Source organism: Macaca thibetana, chromosome 7 (assembly GCF_024542745.1).
Source record: "Macaca thibetana thibetana isolate TM-01 chromosome 7, ASM2454274v1, whole genome shotgun sequence".
In the NCBI taxonomy this organism is placed as follows: Eukaryota; Metazoa; Chordata; class Mammalia; order Primates; family Cercopithecidae; genus Macaca; species Macaca thibetana.
Window position 1 is genome coordinate 52,319,151 of NC_065584.1, and position 18,762 is coordinate 52,337,912.

At 40.9% G+C, this 18,762-nt stretch overlaps 1 protein-coding gene across 1 annotated transcript in view; it reads left to right on the forward strand.

Moving 5' to 3' along the window:
- Positions 1-18,762, forward strand: part of ATG14 (autophagy related 14) — a 457,705-nt gene that overhangs the window by 409,982 nt on the left and 28,961 nt on the right. The window contains exons 2-4 of the mRNA XM_050798257.1: positions 1,144-1,372; positions 16,103-16,165; positions 17,864-17,906. Of these exons, the coding sequence (XP_050654214.1) occupies positions 1,152-1,372; positions 16,103-16,165; positions 17,864-17,906 (327 nt within the window). The 5' untranslated portion in view covers positions 1,144-1,151. The remainder of the gene's footprint in view (positions 1-1,143; positions 1,373-16,102; positions 16,166-17,863; positions 17,907-18,762) is intronic.

Consider the following 18,762-nt stretch of genomic DNA (forward strand, 5'->3'; position numbering starts at 1 on the left):
GTAGAATCCCCAGCATTTGACGGTGATGTGGAGATTAACAGGGAGGGACGGGCTGATATGAATCATGGCTCTTAGCTGTAAATCATCAGTGATTACGTCCTTCACCAAAGTAAGAAAACAGGTTTGTAAGGAGGTAGAGGTCAGTTTCCAACAATCTGAGTTTGTGGTGTTCTGGAATGTCACTTGATACCTAGTAAGCAGTTCTGGATCTTTGGGTATGGAACTTGAGAAAGGAATCCTGGCTAGAGAGAGAATTCAGGGCAGTTTATCAGTGGATAGCCTAGTAAAATCCTTGAAAATCACTGGTCTATTTAATCTGACCTATAAACCCACTCTTCTCTGTAGTTTAGAGGCATATTCAAACACTAATTACTCTGATATGATCCTCCCAACACATCATCTTATATATCCCCTATCCCCCAAAAGAAACTTGAAGGGAAGTCCTAACCACCTACCTAGTTCAAATTCTCTTAAAGCATGCCCCAGGATAGGGAAGGTACGTTAGCCACGTGATTAACTTTTCAGAAAGATACAATTCTGATTTTGCACGTTCACTTTGGTTGTTTTCACTATTGGTAAAGTATAACACTATTAACCATATTAATCCTCTGCATTAGATAGGTACTATAATTCCATTTAACACGAGAAAACAGGCGCAAAGATTAAGGAACTTGCCCCAAGTCACACAGCTATTAAGTAGGTAAGTGAGCCAAAATTCAACCTAGTTCCAAGACCCAGCCCCTTCACCCTACTTTGTTTGCTGTAGTTTTAGCCAGATTTTAAAGCATCCACAGCAAGTTAAATTCCCTTATTCCGCTCCCATTCCGTTTACCCAGAATCCTTAGGGTATGGTATTACAATTTTCTGCACAAGTTTGAGGCTGTAACTCATAGTCTTGGCCTGAGCCAGCAGATGATGACATTTTGTTTGGCAGACTAGCCCCTCTAATATAACTCTCCCCTTGCTTCGGGACCTGTTGCCCCTCAGCAGACCGGAAAAACAACAGCGCCTGGGACAAGGACCCGCGCGGGGAGAGGGGTCCGGGGGGTCGCCGGGATCCCAGCCCGCCTCCCCCAGGCCCCTCCTCCTGGCCCAGAATGCACCCGGTTGAAAACAAAATCCCACGTGACTGGCTCTCCTCTCAGGCCATCATGGCGTCTCCCAGTGGGAAGGGACCCCGGGCGCCGGAGGCTCCTGGGTGCGGGCCCCGGCCGCTCGCCCGGGACCTGGTGGACTCTGTGGACGACGCGGAGGGGCTGTACGTGGCTGTGGAGCGCTGTCCGCTGTGCAACACTACCCGCCGGCGGCTGACCTGCGCCAAATGCGTTCAGAGCGGCGATTTCGTCTACTTCGACGGCCGCGACAGGGAGAGGTACGGCGGCCGCCACGGCCCTATTGTTTCTTCTGCTGTGTCTCCTCCAGCCAGGCGGCCAAAGGCTGGAACCTGGGGCTCCCCGTCCGGGCACGAGATCCCGGCGAGAGGAGGGAGAGAGAGGGAGTGTAGCTAACTGCTCTGCACCGGAGCTTTGCTACCGGAGGACAGCGTAGGGGCCAGATGAGGGAAGGTCGCAGTTTACCCATCACCCACCCAAGAGGAGTTTGACCCCACGGTGCTCTTGGCCACTGGGGAAAAAAGGAGTAAGTGGTGACTCTCTGGAGAAGTTTTCCCCTGTAGCTGCCATTGACTTGGAATCCCAGCTCTTTGCTGTATGTGCTCCCATTCAAAAGCTTAGCTTTCTATTTTTTAAAGCACATTTATACTCATTCTCTAGAGAAGAGAGTAGAAGAGAATCAAATAACTGCTTTAGAGGTATTTGGGCCTGGTAGTCTGTCACAGATGGACTTTGTTATCAGACATACTTACTCTAATGTGTGAATTGGGGCTTGCTGTTAACTCCCCTTTCCCCTCCCTGCCTCTAAAGATTATTTTGGATTCTTAGGAATTTGTGAAAGTGTTTTGGCCTTGTTTTAAAATTCAGATTGAAAGCTGCATGCTTTTAGCTAAGAGAATTGCTTTTAGGAACATGTTTTGGTTCCATTTGGAAATCTAAACAGAGAGCTACAAGTTCTTGGTTAAGAAAATTGAAAAATTAACGTGATTAGCTGCAGGGTCTCCCACTCTCAACTTCTGTTTCAACAACTTAGTGTCAATGATAGTAAGATAGCTAGCATTCTGAGCACAAAAATTCAGGTATTAATTCATTAGCAGCAACCCAATAACTTATCCCCAACTTACTAGGAAGCTGCATAGTAAGTGCTTTGCCCTAGGTCACACAAATGAGTGTAGGAACAAGAATTAAAATTCAGACAGCTTGGACCTGTGTACCCGCATTTAACCACTAGATACTATATCCTCTATATTTGGGAATGTTTTGAGTTCTTAGTATTTCTGTGATCGTGGATGGAGTTCTCTTTTGAGGAGATTTGAATGACAAACTCTTTTTTAGTTTGTTGCTGTGTCTCATTGGTGCTCTGGATGACTTTAGAAACTGCTTAATGTAGTAAGTGATAGCTTTAAAAATTAAACCAGTTATAAAAATACTGGATATGAGATGGAAATGTCTAACTGATGGATTTAATTGAGGATTTAGTTCTGGACCTTCTTGTCTGTCTACACGTTTTACCATATCTGTTCACATAATTTAAATATCATCTATGTGCTTAAGACTGCCAGACTTGCATCTGCAACCTAGACTTCTCTGAAGTCCAGAAAACAGCTGCCTAGTCAACATCAATATTTAGATTTGTAATAGATATCTTCATTTTAATATGGCAAACTGAACTCATTTTCCATCATAAATCTCTTTTCCCATGCTCATCCCAACCCAGTAAATGTCAATCTCATTGTTCATTTGGTTCAGGCCAAAAAACCTTTCAGTTCTCCTTGACTTCTCTCTTAACCCGACTCTATTTAGTCCCATCAACAAATCCCATCTACTCTTCACAACTTATCTTAAATCTGACCCTTACACCATCACCTGGTACGATCTACCAGAGACAAAAGGTTATTTCCTGTTATGTCTCTGTTTCCATCCTTGCTCCCCCTTTATGCAATTTCCATGTTGCAGCCAGTGTTATGCTACTCCTCCATTTCTGTTCAGATCTTCCAGTGGTTTTTCGCTTTACCCAAAGTAAAAACTGGAGTCTTTAACCAAAGTTCTATATTATCTGTTCCTCTGATTTAATCTCCTATTATTTTCTCTCTCTCTTTTTTTTTTTTTTTTTTTTTTTGAGACAGAGTCTCACTGTGTCTCCCAGGCTGGAGTGCAGTGGCGTGATCTCGGCTCACTGCAAGCTCCGCCTCCCGGGTTCACGCCATTCTCCCGCCTCAGCCTCCCAAGTAGCTGAGACTACAGGCGCCCACCACCACGCCCGGCTAGTTTTTTGTATATTTTAGTAGAGACGGGGTTTCACCATGTTAGCCAGGATAGTCTCGATCTCCTGACCTCGTGATCCACCCACCTCGGCCTCCGAAAGTGCTGGGATTACAGGCTTGAGCCACCACGCCCCGCCGTATTTTCTCTCTTAACTAATCTGCTGTGCCACTGTGGCCTTCTTATCTGTCCTCAGACATACCAAGAACACTCCTTCCTCAGGACCTTTGCAATGGTATTTAGACAGCCAGGAACTCTTTCTCTATCAGAAATCCTCAGGGCTGCCTCCTTTTTTTTTTTTTTTTTTTTTTTTTTTGGTGCTTGCTCATACCTTAGAGAGTATCTTTCTGATCCTTCTATTAAAATGCTAACCTCTTGCCTATTTAACCAGCTTTATTATCTTTTCTTTTCTATAACACTTATCATCATCTGATGGTTGTGCATGTTAATTTGTCTAACTGCCCCCCACCCAGTGATATAAACTCTATGAGGGTAAGAGTTTTTCTCTTTTATACACTGTTGTATTCTCACATAGTAGAAGCTCAATAAAGATTTATGGAATGATTGAACTGACTCTGGCGCTCTTTCCCAAACTCAGTTTCTAGACCATTTCAGTATTATTCATCATGATCTATTTGTTACTAAAGCCAGAAACCTGGGAGTTATCCTAGACTTTTCTTTTTCTCTTACTCTCTGCATCCAAATAATCAGCAAGTTTAATTCATTTTGATGTCAAAATATGTCTTGAATCTATCTAACTTTTAGTTCAGACCACCATCTTTTCTCTCCTGACTACTTAGTGATCTCCCTTCTTTTACTCAGACAACTCTTCCCTACCTTGCCTCTGGTCTCCAAACACAATAGAAATGTAAATAAGCCACAATAGAAATGTAAATAAGATGTCACTATTTTGCTTAAACCTCTCATTGGCTCCCATTGCATTTAAAATAAAATCCAAGCTCCTTATTATGGCATATGAAGCCTCCTGTGATTTGGCTACTGTTTGCCTCTGTAACTTAGACTCTGAGGTTGAGTTTAAAATGTGGGCTTTGGACTCATGCTCCCTTGAATTGAGTCCAAGCTCCACCACTTGCTATGTGATTTCTTTCTTTCTTTTTTTTGAGACAGGGTCTTGCTCTGTCACCCAGGCTGGAGTGCACTGGCACAATCATGGCATACTGCAGCCTCAAACTCCTGGGCTCAAGCAGTCCTCCCATCTTAACCTTTTGAGTAGGTGGGACTACAGGCATGCACCACCACACCTGGCTAATTTTTAAATTTTTTGTAGAGACAAGGTCTCCCTGTGTTGTCCAGGTCGATTTCGAACTTGTGGGCTGAGCCATCCTCCTGTCTCAGCCTCCCAAAGTGTTAGGATTATAGATATGAGCCCGGCTGCTATGTGAGTTTGAGGAAGTTTTTTTGACGAGGGAGGGGGCAGGGTCTCACCCTGTCACCCAGGCAGTGCAGTGGCAAGATCACAGCTCACTGCAGCTTTGACTTCCCTGGGCTCAAGGGATTCTCCTGTCTCAACCTCCCTGGTGTCTGGGACTACAGGCGTGCATCAACACGCCTAACTAGTTTTTTTGTATTTTTTGTGGAGACAGGGTTTTGCCATGTTGCCCAGGCCGATCTTGGACTCCAGAGCTCAAGCCATCCGCCAGCCCCGGCCTCCCCATGTGCTGGGATTACAGGCATGAGCCACCATGCCTGGCCCTGAGCAAGTTTCTTAACTTCATGTTTATTTCATTTTGAAATTGGCAGGGTACCTAACTCCATAGGTTTCTGGTAGTGATTACCTAAGAGCATGCATTTAAAGTGTTTACCATGATGCCTAGAATGTATTAAGCACTCAAATAAGTTCATCCCTGTGCTCCCTCTTTTTCACTGCTCCACAGTTATAGGCCTTCTCTCAAATCCTCAGTCACATGAAACTTCCACCAATGGGGCTTTTTCCTTGCCGTTTCTTCTGCCTGGAACACTTTTCCTCCTGTTTGATACCTTGTCTTTCACCATTCAACTTAAAGTCCACTTCTTCGGTGAGGCCTTTCATGACCTCCCTCAGTAAGATAGGTTCCCACCTCCATCTTTTCCCCCATTCATTATTTGCTGTCAAAATACCCTATTTCTTTCATGGTACCACACATGATGTGTAATACTATTTATTTGAGGAAGATGGCCACATCCAGAATGTAGTTTCATGAAGGCATGAATTCTGGTCTTGTTCTTTCAAATCACCAGCCCAGCAGCAGCAGGTAGCAGAACTTAGGCGTGTTGTTGAAGGAATGTCAAAAGCAATACAACTTTTGAAACTCAACATAGGGGTAGGGCTCAGTGGCTCATGCCTGTAATCCCAGCACTTTGGGAAGTCAAGGCAGGCGGATCACTTGAGACCAGGAGAGCGAGAATAGCCTGGCCAACATGGTGAAACCCTATCTTTACTAAAAATACAAAAATTAGACCGAGTGCGATTGCTCATGTCTGTAATCCCAGCACTTTGGGAGGCCGAGGCGGGCAGATCATGAGGTCAAGAGATTGAGACCATCCTGGCCAACATGGTGAAACTTTGTCTCTACTAAAAATACAAAAATAAGCTGGGCGTGGTGGCACGTGTGCCTGTGGTCTCAGCTACTCAGGAGGCTGAGGCAGGAGAATCGCCTGAACCCAGGAGGTGGAGGTTGCAGTGAGCCAAAATCGTGCCACTGCACTCCAGCCTGGTGACAGAGTAAGACTCCATCTCAAAAAAACAAAAACAAAAACCAAAATTAGCTGGGTGTTGTGGTGCAGGCCTGTAATCCCAGCTACTCGGGAGGCTGAGGCCTGAGAAGCGCTTGAACCTGGGAGGCAGAGGCTGCAGTGAGCCGAGATCACGCCACTGTACTTCAGCCTGGGCGACAGAGCAAGACTCCATCTCAAAAAAAAAAGAAGAAGAAAGAAAATCCCCAAAATTCTTGGCTAAATGTGAGCATTAGATTTTCAGAAGAGAGATACGTTATAGTGGATTTCCTTTCCTGACCAAGCAGAAAAATATAAAGCAAATAACCAGAACCATTCAGAATTTAGAATAAAAAAGAAATTTTAGGGTTCAGGGATAACAGAACTGTCACAGTGGTCTGCTTAGGTCCGCTTCACCTAACTCTCCATCTTTCTCTTTTCCAAACTATGTGTTTTAAGAAGAATGGCTTGTTAGTTTTTCTTTGTTTCTAGAATTGTGCCCAATATCTAGTAGGGTGAAAGAATCTCTTGAGACCCAGGACCATTGTTCTAATAGCCAAATATTTTTTAATGAGCTCTCATTGTGCACTGTTATGTGCACAAAATGGTCTGGCAATACAGAGGAGAAAGACGGGTCTCTGCTCTCAAGGATTTTTACTGACTGTCAATAGGCCTTGAATTTTGTGGGCCACAGGTTGATTGTGAGATATTCTATCTTCATTATTTTTGAAAATTTTGTATTCTGTGATTACCTTTAGACTCTTTTTCCTTTTAACTTCATGAAAAGCCCCTCACTGTAGAAAACCACTTGTTAATAAAATATGGAACCTTACAGCACAGTTTTAAAACCCTCGTTTAACCTCTGATTTTCAGTAAATTAGCCAAACCGGCTGTGCGTACATGGATCTTGAATGTGATCATGCGTATCAAAGTTCTTGCAAAGGTAAATGTATTTTTTTAAGGTTCCATTAACAGACTAGCGGAGTATCTAGGTTTTAGTGGTTTGGCAGCTCAAGGAAAATTAAGTATTAAAGAAATAACTCGATCTCACATTAATTAGTTCCTTTGACTCTTAAGGAGGGAACCATGTGTCTTTATATACTTTTGGGGACAATATGAGTTTGGCAGACAGATTAGTTGAGAAATACCTAAACTTATTATTCTTTTGTTGTTGTTCAATGGGAAGACTTCCCTACAACTTTGGTGTCCTCACCCACATCATCCTTTCCTCGTCTCCCACCTTGCCCCCAGTCCTGAACAGTACCTCCCCTACTTTCTCATCTGCCTTTTCTCCCCCCACTCCCGCCCCCAGGGGAGACCCAGCCTTCAGTGTAAACTGAAGGTGCGTTCCCTATCACCTGCCCTTTAAACTGTATGCTTCCTTAAGGGATGAAGAAGAGGAATGATATTAGGCAGTACCTCCAACACAATCTTCTTTGAATCTGTACTGCTGGACATATTAAAATTACAGGAACAGAACTGTATGGATTATGTATTTGTCTGACACCAGAAATAGCACTGCTACCCAGTAGACACCTGATAGGTTGAAGTAATCTTTCCACTCACAACAGGAAAGAAATTGGTTACCAGTTCTTGTTAGATGGGGGAATGGGACTGAGAATTAATCTAAGGATACCTGGGGAAATGTACCTGCTGGTTTAGGAGCCCTTGATTTTCACATGTGGATTAAAAAGAAAGACAAATTGTATGAACATCTAGGTACTACTTTGTAATTATGTTTTCAGGAATGATGTCACATTATCTTCACTGACAAGTTTTTTTTTTTTTTTTTTTTTTTTTTTTGAGACGGAGTCTCACTCTGTTGCCCAGGCTGGAGTGCAGTGGCCGGATCTCAGCTCACTGCAAGCTCCGCCTCCTGGGTTCACGCCATTCTCCTGCCTCAGCCTCCCGAGTAGCTGGGACTACAGGCGCCCGCCACCTCGCCCGGCTAGTTTTTTGTATTTTTTTAGTAGAGACGGGGTTTCACCATGTTAGCCGGATGGTCTCGATCTCCTGACCTCGTGATCTGCCCGTCTCGGCCTCCCAAAGTGCTGGGATTACAGGCTTGAGCCACTGTGCCCGGCCCTCACTGACAAGTTTTAGAATATATGATTATACTTTTGCCAGGAAACAGAAATGCATGCCCTAAACAAATTGAGAAATGGGATAAAGGATGAAGAAGAAATTTAAATATTACTGCAGATTTCAAGGGGAAGGCACAACCAATATCCAAAAAATATCCTTTAGATACTTCTGTTCTGCCTCCAGTATATTTTGAGTTGTCAGCCACTGTGGCCCATATAAATCTATTGTCTTGAGAATTCAATTCTGTATACTGAACTCAGCAGAACAAAAGCTCTACAGGTAGACAGGAGTTCACCAGCCTTACAACTATTTCACTGTGTCCTTCAGAGGGTCTCAGTTCCTGTCCCATGGAGTTTGTTTATGGTGTTTCCACCAGAAAATGGGGATCTGCTAGGAAAATATAACTTGTTTTCAGCCAGAATCACTGGCTACTCTTACGATTATACCTTCTAGAACTTGTAAAAGGTTTTTGCATTTACTATCTCAATTCTTCTCTACCCTCACCCCATGAGTTATTAATGTATTTAAAGCAGAAAAAACTGGGTCTCAGGATTGTTGTGACTGACTTACTCCCGGGTTCTGCTAATTCTTAAGTTCATATTTGGATCTGAACTATATTTTTATACTGTGTGCATGTGTGTGTGTAACAGTATCAGAAAAGAAAAACATTCCATTTTGTTATACAGATTGTGCTATATCTTGGAAGGTCGTATGTGCTCTAGTGAACCAAGGGCTGGGATTAACCCTGGAGAGGCAGCACCCCTCACGTGTACACCCTGCCACTGTGTGAAGATTCCTGAAATGCCCAGTTTCTCTCACCTCTAGATATTTTCAAGGCCTGTCATAATGCAAAAGAGTTTTCATAGTCTCAAGTCTCTTTTGAACACCAAAAGACAGACTTTATGGAAAATAAAATGTGATTATGTAAAAATAATCCTGAGATTTGCCACCTCCTGTTGCTAGGGAAGGTACTGAATTGATGTGATGATGGAAATTGAGTGCTTACTTGCGCATGGCAGAGCAGTGATGGCACATCTCAGAGGGTTGTGTAAGGATTCAGAGAGAGCATGTGTTTTCTTTTAGAAACTGCCAGAAAGGAGCAGGGCACTTTAGGGATCAGGGTTGTAGTTAAGGTGTCATTGTGAGGTTTCAGTGAGTGTTTTTTAAGTAAAGTTGAACTACTTTCAGCCAGAGCCAAGTGAAAGTCTCCAGCCCTAGTTTAATCCTTTAAAATATTTTTCAGATGAATTTGTAGTCATGTCTTAAAATGGAAAACTTAGCTCCCTTAATAATCAGAGTCCATTTGGGATAGATATTTGTGAAATCCTCTTGAGCTGACCTACCTCAAGTAATTGATGTAATCCAGGCTCCCAAAAGGTCAGTTCCTTGGGTCTTCTACTTGGTAAAGAATAACTCGCAGTGACCATTTCCAGCCCATCAAATTTAAAAACCATTTTTATTTTGGATATTTTCTTCAAACAAGATGTAGTTGAATTTGAGTATTTTGAATTTTAAGTTTACATTTTAAATCAAAATGCATGTTTTTAAAGAGAGCTAAATATTGTAAATATGACATTTGAAATTTTGAAATGTTTAGCTCAAACATTGTAGAAATAGGAAAATTCTCTCACAATCCCACCACATAAAGGTGCCTCTATTATGGATGAGGCACAGTCCTGAATATTCTGTGCATATTCTCTGCCAGAGTGGGATCACGCAACACAACTATTTTGCTGAGTTTTTTTTGTTTTGTTTTTTTGGGTTTTTTTGGTCATTTAACATACCTAAACATCTTTTCATGCCAGTACACAATATTATTCCTTTTACAGCTGTAAATTTTTATCTTTTTAAAACCCAAAGTTAGAATCATTCAGTCACTTCATGAAAAAAAAGATTATATATGACTATCCCTTTTATTTTTCTGTTTATTTACTATTTTACAAACAAAAATGAACTTTTCTATTTTTGTTTCTAAAGGATGCCTCAGTTTAGAGTAAGTTGAATGAGGGAACTGTAGTATACATTTGCTCTGTGTGCAGAAGAAGCGAGTGTAGTTAGGACTGCCTTATCCTGGTTTCGTAATCCCTCAGTCTCTTCTATAGAACTGTATTCTATAGTTGAGTTTAATGCATGGTAAGATTAAGTGCAGAATCACTCATTGCAGTGAAGAAGCGGAAAGCTGGCATATGTGTGTGCTAAGCATCTGTACCCACTGCTTTCACATTTATCTTATTCCTTTACCAAGGAGTATGTAAGCATTATTCCCATTTTACAAATGAGGAAACTAAACAACACTTTGTTTCTATTTTATTTTATTTTATTTTTTGAGACACGGGTTCTAACTCTGCCACCCAGGCCAAAGTATAGTGTAGGATCATAGCTTACTGCAGCCTCTAATTCATGGCTCAAAGGATCCTCCTACCTCAGCCTCCAGAGAAGTTAGGTCTACAGCCATGTACCACCATACCCAGCTATTTTTTAATATATATGTATTTTTTTTATATAGAGATGGAGTCTTACTATGTTGCCAGGCTGGTCTTGAACTCCTTGACTCACATAATCTTCCTGCCTCACACTCCTAAAGTGTTGAGATTACAGGTGTGAGCCACCACACCTGGCCTGTTTCTAATTTCCGTAAATGATTTTTAACCGTTACTCCTGACAGTGGAATATATTTATGCTATGCTTTCTCATATCCTAAATATTCTAACATAAGGTTAAAAAATCGTGATAAGGACCCGGTTTTTAAATCTTATTTGCCTATGAAAATCATACTCTTGTATGATTAAAGAATAAAAGCATACTCATATCTTTGCCTATAAAAATATTTTAATGTCTTTTGTGGCAATATACTATCATTTAGTCTTTCTCCCATTGAACACTAGTTTCCATTTCCTTGCAGTTAGGCCTGATTTTGTCATTGGTGCCTTCAAACATGAATCTTTCGTCATCTCTGTTATTTTCTTAGGATAGATTCTTTGAAATGCAATAACCGAACCAAAGGGTTGGATATTTTTTTTTAGGCCCTCAATTGCTTATTTGAAATCTATTTTTTGCCTTTCTTAAAATACATTAGTAGTGTTTCTGAGACTTTTCATTGCCATAACCTTAGTAAGTAAATGTGTAACCCTGGGATGAGGGAAAGGACTGGACAGACAGGTAGAGGGGTGAGAGTTACTTTATGAAAGGTGCTGTGCTTGGGACATAGTAAGTGCTCAGTAAATTGTGGGCGTTATAGTGAGGCTAGTTATTCCTAGCACAGTATTAATAGTCTGCATCCCTAATAGAGTGCATGCTCTGGTGGTGTTTTTCTGGTAATAAAGGGCAGACTTATGTGAATAGTCTGACCTGTGGTTAGGTCCACTCAGTTGCCCATAATTGTAGTCGGGGTACAGAGTGGAAGTGAGACTCGCATTCATAACCACTACCGCATTAGTAGCATACTCCCATCATTGTTTTCCCACTTGGCATGTTGAAATGCTTTGGTGCGTTTACATAGAATTTTCTCTGCCTCCATGCCCTTCCTTCCCTTAACAGGATCAACTCTGGCTCACCCTCAGGTCTCAGCTTGGACAGGCAGTGCTCCCGGGTGGCTCCCTCTGAAGCCCCAGCTGGGTTGTGTGCTTTCTGTGGTGCCACTGGGGCTGTGTATGAGCAGCCTTCTCCTTGTTCCCATCAGTCTGTATCACAGAGGGATTGCTGGAAAGTCAGTTTAAGGGAGTACCTTTTTTTAATAGAAAAAAATAATAAGTCATAAAAGTATGGAAGAATTTATGAAACAACAAAGTTTATTTGAGAGAATACTTTTTTAGGGGGGAACAACCCAAGTCATTTAAGTGTGGAATAATTTAGTAAATAACATAGAAGACTTTTTTAACTGGGAGAGAAAATACAGGAAATAGTGTTGTAAGAGCCAGGCATGGAACAGATTCACCGGCAGATTTCTTTCAGAAAACAGCACAAAAACTAGTGCCATTAAACAACAGAAAAATGATGTGTGCCTACATAAAAGTTCAGAAAATTCTGTAGAGCAAAAACATAAGTAACAAGAGAATAGAAAAAATATTTTGTGTGAAAGAAAAATGGCCAATTTCCCTGCTAAATAATCCTCCAAGGAAAAAAAAAACCTATTAAAAAATTGGGTGAAGGACATCGGGAAATAACAAGAAAAATCAGTAGCCAATAAAATATGAAAAGTTGTTCAAACTTTCTAATAATGAAATAAATGCAAATAAACGAATTATGAACCATCTCTCAGAGGGAGGGATGGGAAGCCAATCAGATTAGCAAAGAATAAAAAGAAATGTCCAATGTCTGGGGAGAGTGTGAGAAAACAGGTTCTGTTGGTGGGGTTGTAAATTGTATGAAGTGTTTTGGAGGAAATTTTGAGGATTACCCACAATTTTGCTTGTAAATATCTTTGACTAAGCAGTTTATTTTATTTTATTTATTTATTTATTTAGGGACAGTTTCACTCTGTCACACAGGTTGGAGTGCAATGGTGTGATCTCGGCTCACTGCAACCTCCGCCTCCCGGGTTCAAGCAATTCTCCTGGCGCAGCCTCCCAAGCAGCTGGGATTACAGGCACCTGCCACCACACCCGGCTCATGTTTTGTATTTTTAGTAGAGACAGAGTTTCACCATGTAGGCCAGGCCGGTCTCAAACTCCTGACCTCAGGTGATCCACTCACCTCGGCCTCCCAAAGTGCTGGGATTACAGGCATGAGCCACTGTGCCCAGCCCGGTTTATTTTATTTATAGGAATTTTTCAGAGAGAAACTTAAAAGCCTGTAAAGGTGCACTAGGCTATTCATTTGTATCGTTACTGATCATAGTGAAAATTTGGAAGGAAGACTAGTGTTCACCTGTAGAGGTTTATATAAATAAATTACATGGCATCCATCCAGCGAAATGCTGTGCACCTGTTAGTGAATTAGATCAATATGTTCTGGCATGGTAAAAGAGACCAAGATATTTTATGTGACAGCTGCAATTTGGAAAACAATATGTGAAATATGGATCCCCCTACACACACTTTTAAAAACTATATATATAATATGTATCATTAAATTTGGTTTGACTATAGTGATACTCTTATTTTTCACCTCTTGGAAGCTGTATTGAGAAAGCACAGACTTGTGGAATGAATTTTTTCTCCTTCTGTGAGTGGTGGGATGGAGACTGCAGAGCCTGGATGAGTGACCGAGTGAGCAGTTGCAGCCCTGACCCACCCATGTGGCCTGGTAGCATCTGCTCTTTAGCTTTGCTGATACCACCTATTTTTGATTTCTTTCATGAAGGAGGACGTGACTCATGAAGTATTAGGTTGGTGCAAAAGTAATTGCTGTCTTTGCTGTTCCTTTCAATATTTGATGCACTAGTACTTATCTTTTGTTCATTATTCCTGCTGCCATCTGTATATTTGTTTGTAAGAGTTTGTTTCTTTTGTGTTTTTAACAAAGTCTGAGAAAATCAACCAGCTCATATTAAGCTGGACACAGTTGTCTGTCTTCCCAATTTGTTTTACAGCAAAGTGGCATTTTTACAACAGACCTCAAAGGAGAACTTTTATGGCCTCTAAAGTCAAGATTTTATTTTCCCGTGTCAGTCCTTTGCATGGTTTGAGATTGCTAACTTGTGAGTTTGTTATTTTCTACATTATCAGAACATAAATCACCATGTTGTCTCAGTGATGTAAAAGTAAATACCATATTAGTCTCTCATTTTTGATACAAGGAAATGGAAGCATATAACAAGTGATAGGTCCAAGAATTCAAGTCAACTGCAGGAGAATTTATAATTAGACTTCTTAGTATTCTGGAGGATGCCTTGTTCTGTGTTGCAGGTACATAGTAAATGCCTGATAGACTGATTGATGAATCTGTGGGTTCATCCACATTCCACATTGGTTTCTGAGTTTTCTAATACTGTTTCACGCCGTTGCCACCTTACTGGACACTGCAGTGCTATCCAGTAGAACTTTCTGCAATGATGGGAATGTTCTTGTTATGCACGCCATCCAGTAAATCATATGTAGCTGTTGAAACGTGGATGGTAGTACAACTGAGAAACTGAACTTTTAATATAATTGTAATTAATTTAAATGTAAATAGTCATATTATAAGTATATAGTTCTGTCACATATAATATTGCCTATTTGCTTTTTCTGTTTAATGAATATTGTGCATTTTCAGTGATTATTAAATTTGTTAGAGTCATGATTAGACCATTATATTTCTTCCTCTTAGATATCTTGGGGTAGGTTTCAAACATGGGGTTACGGAAGTAGTATTTTAGAAAGACATCTTTCTTTGTCCAGATTATTTTTAGGTCTCTTATGGCCTATTGAATTGTTTTCCTTTATGCTGGGAGATAGCCAAAAGCCTATTCTTGAACACCACATCATGTTACTGCAGCATGAGTCATTATCCCTGTTCCCTTGAAAATGGTCAGTGGGTCACGTTCACTCCATAGTCAGTTGTATGATGTTAGTCATACAATTTTTTTGTGTGTGTGTCCATGCCCTTATTAAGCAGCAAGCCACATTTTAGGCACTCAGTAGCCATATGTGGCTGGTGGCTACCACATTGAACAGCACAGATCTAGCAGACATTTATAGAACACTGCCCAACAGCTATAGAATACACATTATTTCAAGTACACATTGGAACTTTCTCCACGGCATACCATATGTAAAGCCATAAGATGGTCTCAAGTCACAAGATTGAAATCACACAATGTATTTTGTAGCTATATCAAAATGAATTAAATTAGAAACAGTAACAGTAAGCTACCTAGAAAAGCCTGTATATCTGAAAATTAAACAATATACTTCTAAATAACGGATGGGTCAGAAGGATTCTTATGGAAGATTAAAAGTTTCAAACTAAATGATAATGAAAATACACAATATCAAAATCTTAGGATATAGCTAGAACAGTGCATAGAAGGAAATTTAAAACTTCATGTGATTATATTTAAAAGGAATAGAAGTTTAAAATTGACCTGAGTTATCACCTTAAACTGCAAAATTTAAAAAAAAAAAAAAAAAAAAAAAGACCCCCAAGTAAGTTAGCAAGAAGAAAATAAGGATAGAAAACTGGCAAATAGAAAATAGCAACTGCGGCCGGGCACAGTGGCTCTCGCCTATAAGCCCAGCACTTTGGGAGGCCGAGGCAGGCAGATCACCAGGTCAGGAGATTGAAACCATCCTGGCTAACACAGTGAAATCCCATCTCTATTAAAAATACAAAAACAAAATTAGCCAGACTTGGTGGCGGGCGCCTGTAGTCCCAGCTGCTCGGGAGGCTGAGGCGGGAGAATGGCGTGAACCCAGGAGGCGGAGCTTGCAGTGAGCCGAGATTGCACCACTGCACCCCAGCCTGGGCGACAGAGTGAGAAAAAAAAGAAAAAAGAAAATAATAACTGCAATGTGATACCCCTTCTTTTTGATAACTTTTACTAAGTAATTTGTTAGCCTGTAGTAACTAGCAATAAAATTAGTGGAAAAAGTGTACGTACAATTTTTTAAAATTTATTGTAAGGAATCAATTTATAGGAGAGAGCAGGATTGAGTGCAGATTAGTAATTAAAATTTGTTTTCTAGTGAAAGCATCTATTTCCTTGAATTCAAATTCACTTTAGTGTTCTGATGTTCCTGTTTTGACAAATAATTTAACCTGAGGGGAAGATATCTATAGACATTTTATAAACACAGGAAAGAATTTTAAAGTTGAGGATTTGAGCTTAGTTTTAAAAGAACCAAATGGTTAGCAGTGGTGTGCACCCCATTGAAAAGATGTGTATTTACTGTCAGGACAATGACATTTTCACATGACTCTGCAGAATGATTGGTTCTTGGGAATTTGCATAGTCTCATTGAAATGAAAAAAATGAACATTTAAATAAGACATTGAATTTTTTCTTACAGGTTTATTGACAAGAAGGAAAGGTTAAGCCGACTTAAGAGCAAGCAAGAAGAATTTCAAAAAGAGTGAGTGTTTTGTTTTGCCTTTTAATTTGTGGAGGTGATCTAGTCACCATTTGGTTTAATTCATTGCTGTGGTATGCAGATATGTGGATTGCTGACTTACTGAATCTAGGATACAACCTCTTTTTTTTTTTTTTTTTTGAGACGGAGTCTTGCTCTGTCACCCAGGCTGGAGTGCAGTGACTGGATCTCGGCTCACTGCAAGCTCCGCCTCCTGGGTTCATGCCATTCTCCCGCCTCAGCCTCCCGAGTAGCTGGGACTACAGGCGCCCGCCACCTCGCCCGGCTAGTTTTTTTGTATTTTTTTAGTAGAGACGGAGTTTCACCGTGTTAGCCAGGATGGTCTCGATCGCCTGACCTCGTGATCCGCCCGTCTCGGCCTCCCAAAGTGCTGGGATTACAGGCTTGAGCCACCGTGCCCGGCCACAACCTCTTAAAGTGTAGGAAAGGAGTACATCTGGGAGAGGTAAAGTGGGAGAAGCCACCAAGTTTCTAGAAAATACTGGCCTCAGACCCCGTACGTGGTACAAAGTAGATACTCAATGAATCAAATCCCTGGCACTGGTAATTGATGTGTGAGTCCAGGACAGTTGGCATGATTAGTAGACTTAAATTAGTGCTGGTGGCTCCCATGGGGCATTACTGCTTCCATTTACCTTTCTTCTTTTGTCCATATCAGTATATTACAGCATATGGTCTGCACATTATCTATATCAGAATTCATTAGCTGAGATAATGGTTAAAAATTCAGATTCTTGGAATCCTATCCTCAGAGATTCTGATTCAGTAGATATGGGGTGAGGCCTAGGAATCTGACGTTTGTTTTTTTTGGGGGGGGGTGGGGCTGGGGAATCTGAGTTATTAACAGGTACACCTGATGAATATCTCACCCCCTAGGATTGAGAATTGTCCTATAGAACCTTCTGGTATAGAACCTGCTCCCTAGATGCACCCCAGATGTTTGCATCTCTGTGCCTTCACTCAGTTTCTCTCTACCTCAGTGTTTTTCCTCTTCTCTGAGCGCGCCCTGCCCAACTCAAGGTTCTTAAAGGGTCGTCTCTTTTGTGGCACCTCCCCAAACCATGCCAACATGGATGTCTCACACCCCCGATGAAAACAGTTAATGCTCAGGCCAGTGATTCCCAAAGTGTGACCCGAGCTTCTCTAGAGTCTGCAGTGGTCTGATAAACACATTCATGAGCAGTTTAAATCTAACAGGATATTCTGTATTAGAGAAACCTGCTTGAATTTATTTAACTCTGTAATTTCCCTAACTTCCTCAAACACAAAAAGTTTATTTTTCCCATAGAACATTTTATTCCATAGAACCAATATTTGGAGATACTGGCATGTATCATTTCGTTGGGAACTATTAGATCATTAATTCTCTTGTAACTATTACTGTGAATTATGACGGATGGCAGTTACTGATGATGACTGAGGACAAAGGCTAAGACTGTTAGGCAGATTTATTGTGGACGTTTGTAGAAAGGCTCTTAGCAGTGTTCAGAACTACGAAAGGAAGGAGATGAAAAAAATTGCAGAGAACAGGGAATTTGGAAAACACTTTAAATGCTAAGTCCCATTTTAACATTTCTAGCCATTTCTGAGAACTTAATTTTAAAAGTGTTTGATTTTACATTTTTGAACTTAGAATTTTATTATTTTCAGGAACTTATTTTCTGTCTCTTTTCCTTACAGAGTGTTAAAAGCTATGGAAGGAAAATGGATAACAGATCAGTTGGTAAGTTGTAATACATGTTCTTTTTCTTGGGGCTACATGTTTTTAAATTGGTAGAGCTTATAAAATCATTTTTAATTAAAATTTTTTAAAAATCAAATTTGGCAGTCCTCTACTTAATCCACTTGTAGCGTGGCCTTCTCAAATATTTTGTCTAGTTACCAAAAATGGGGTATCGGCAATTAATTATGGAGCCATCATAAAGGATAATTTTGAAATCTGAGGTGTCGACATAGAAAAACAAAAACAGCGGGCTATTATCCTTTTTGCAAAAATTATTTATCATACACACTCCAAATGGATTAATGATTAAATGTGTCAAAGAAAATATGGGTGGGTATTTACATAATCTTAGAGTGGGGAGAACCTTTATAAACCATAGAGGAAAGCATTTTGACAGATTACATAACAGTTTAAAACTTCTGGCCAGGTGCAAGGGCTCATGCCTGTAATCCCAGCTACTTGGGAGGCTGAGGCAGGAGAATCACTTGAACCTGGGAGGCAGAGGCTGCAGTGAGCCAAGATTGCCTCACAGCACTCCGGACTGGGCAACAAAGTGAGACTTCCTCAAAAAAAAAAAAAAAAAAAAAAATAACAATTAAAGAGTTTGGGGAAGGCGTGGCAGCAGCCAGGCAGCCCAGCTTTGCTAAGGCTCTAGAGGCGCTGTGCCTCGCAGGCACTCGGCACCTGCCTTCCCTGCAGCCAGCATGCCCAAGAGGAAGGTCAATTCCACTGAAGGGGCCACAAAGGAAGAGCCCAAGAGGAGATCTGCACGGTTATCAGCTGAACTCGCTCCTGCAGAAGTGGAAATGAAGCTGAGAAAGCCGCAGGAAAGGATAAATCTTCAGACAAAAAAGTG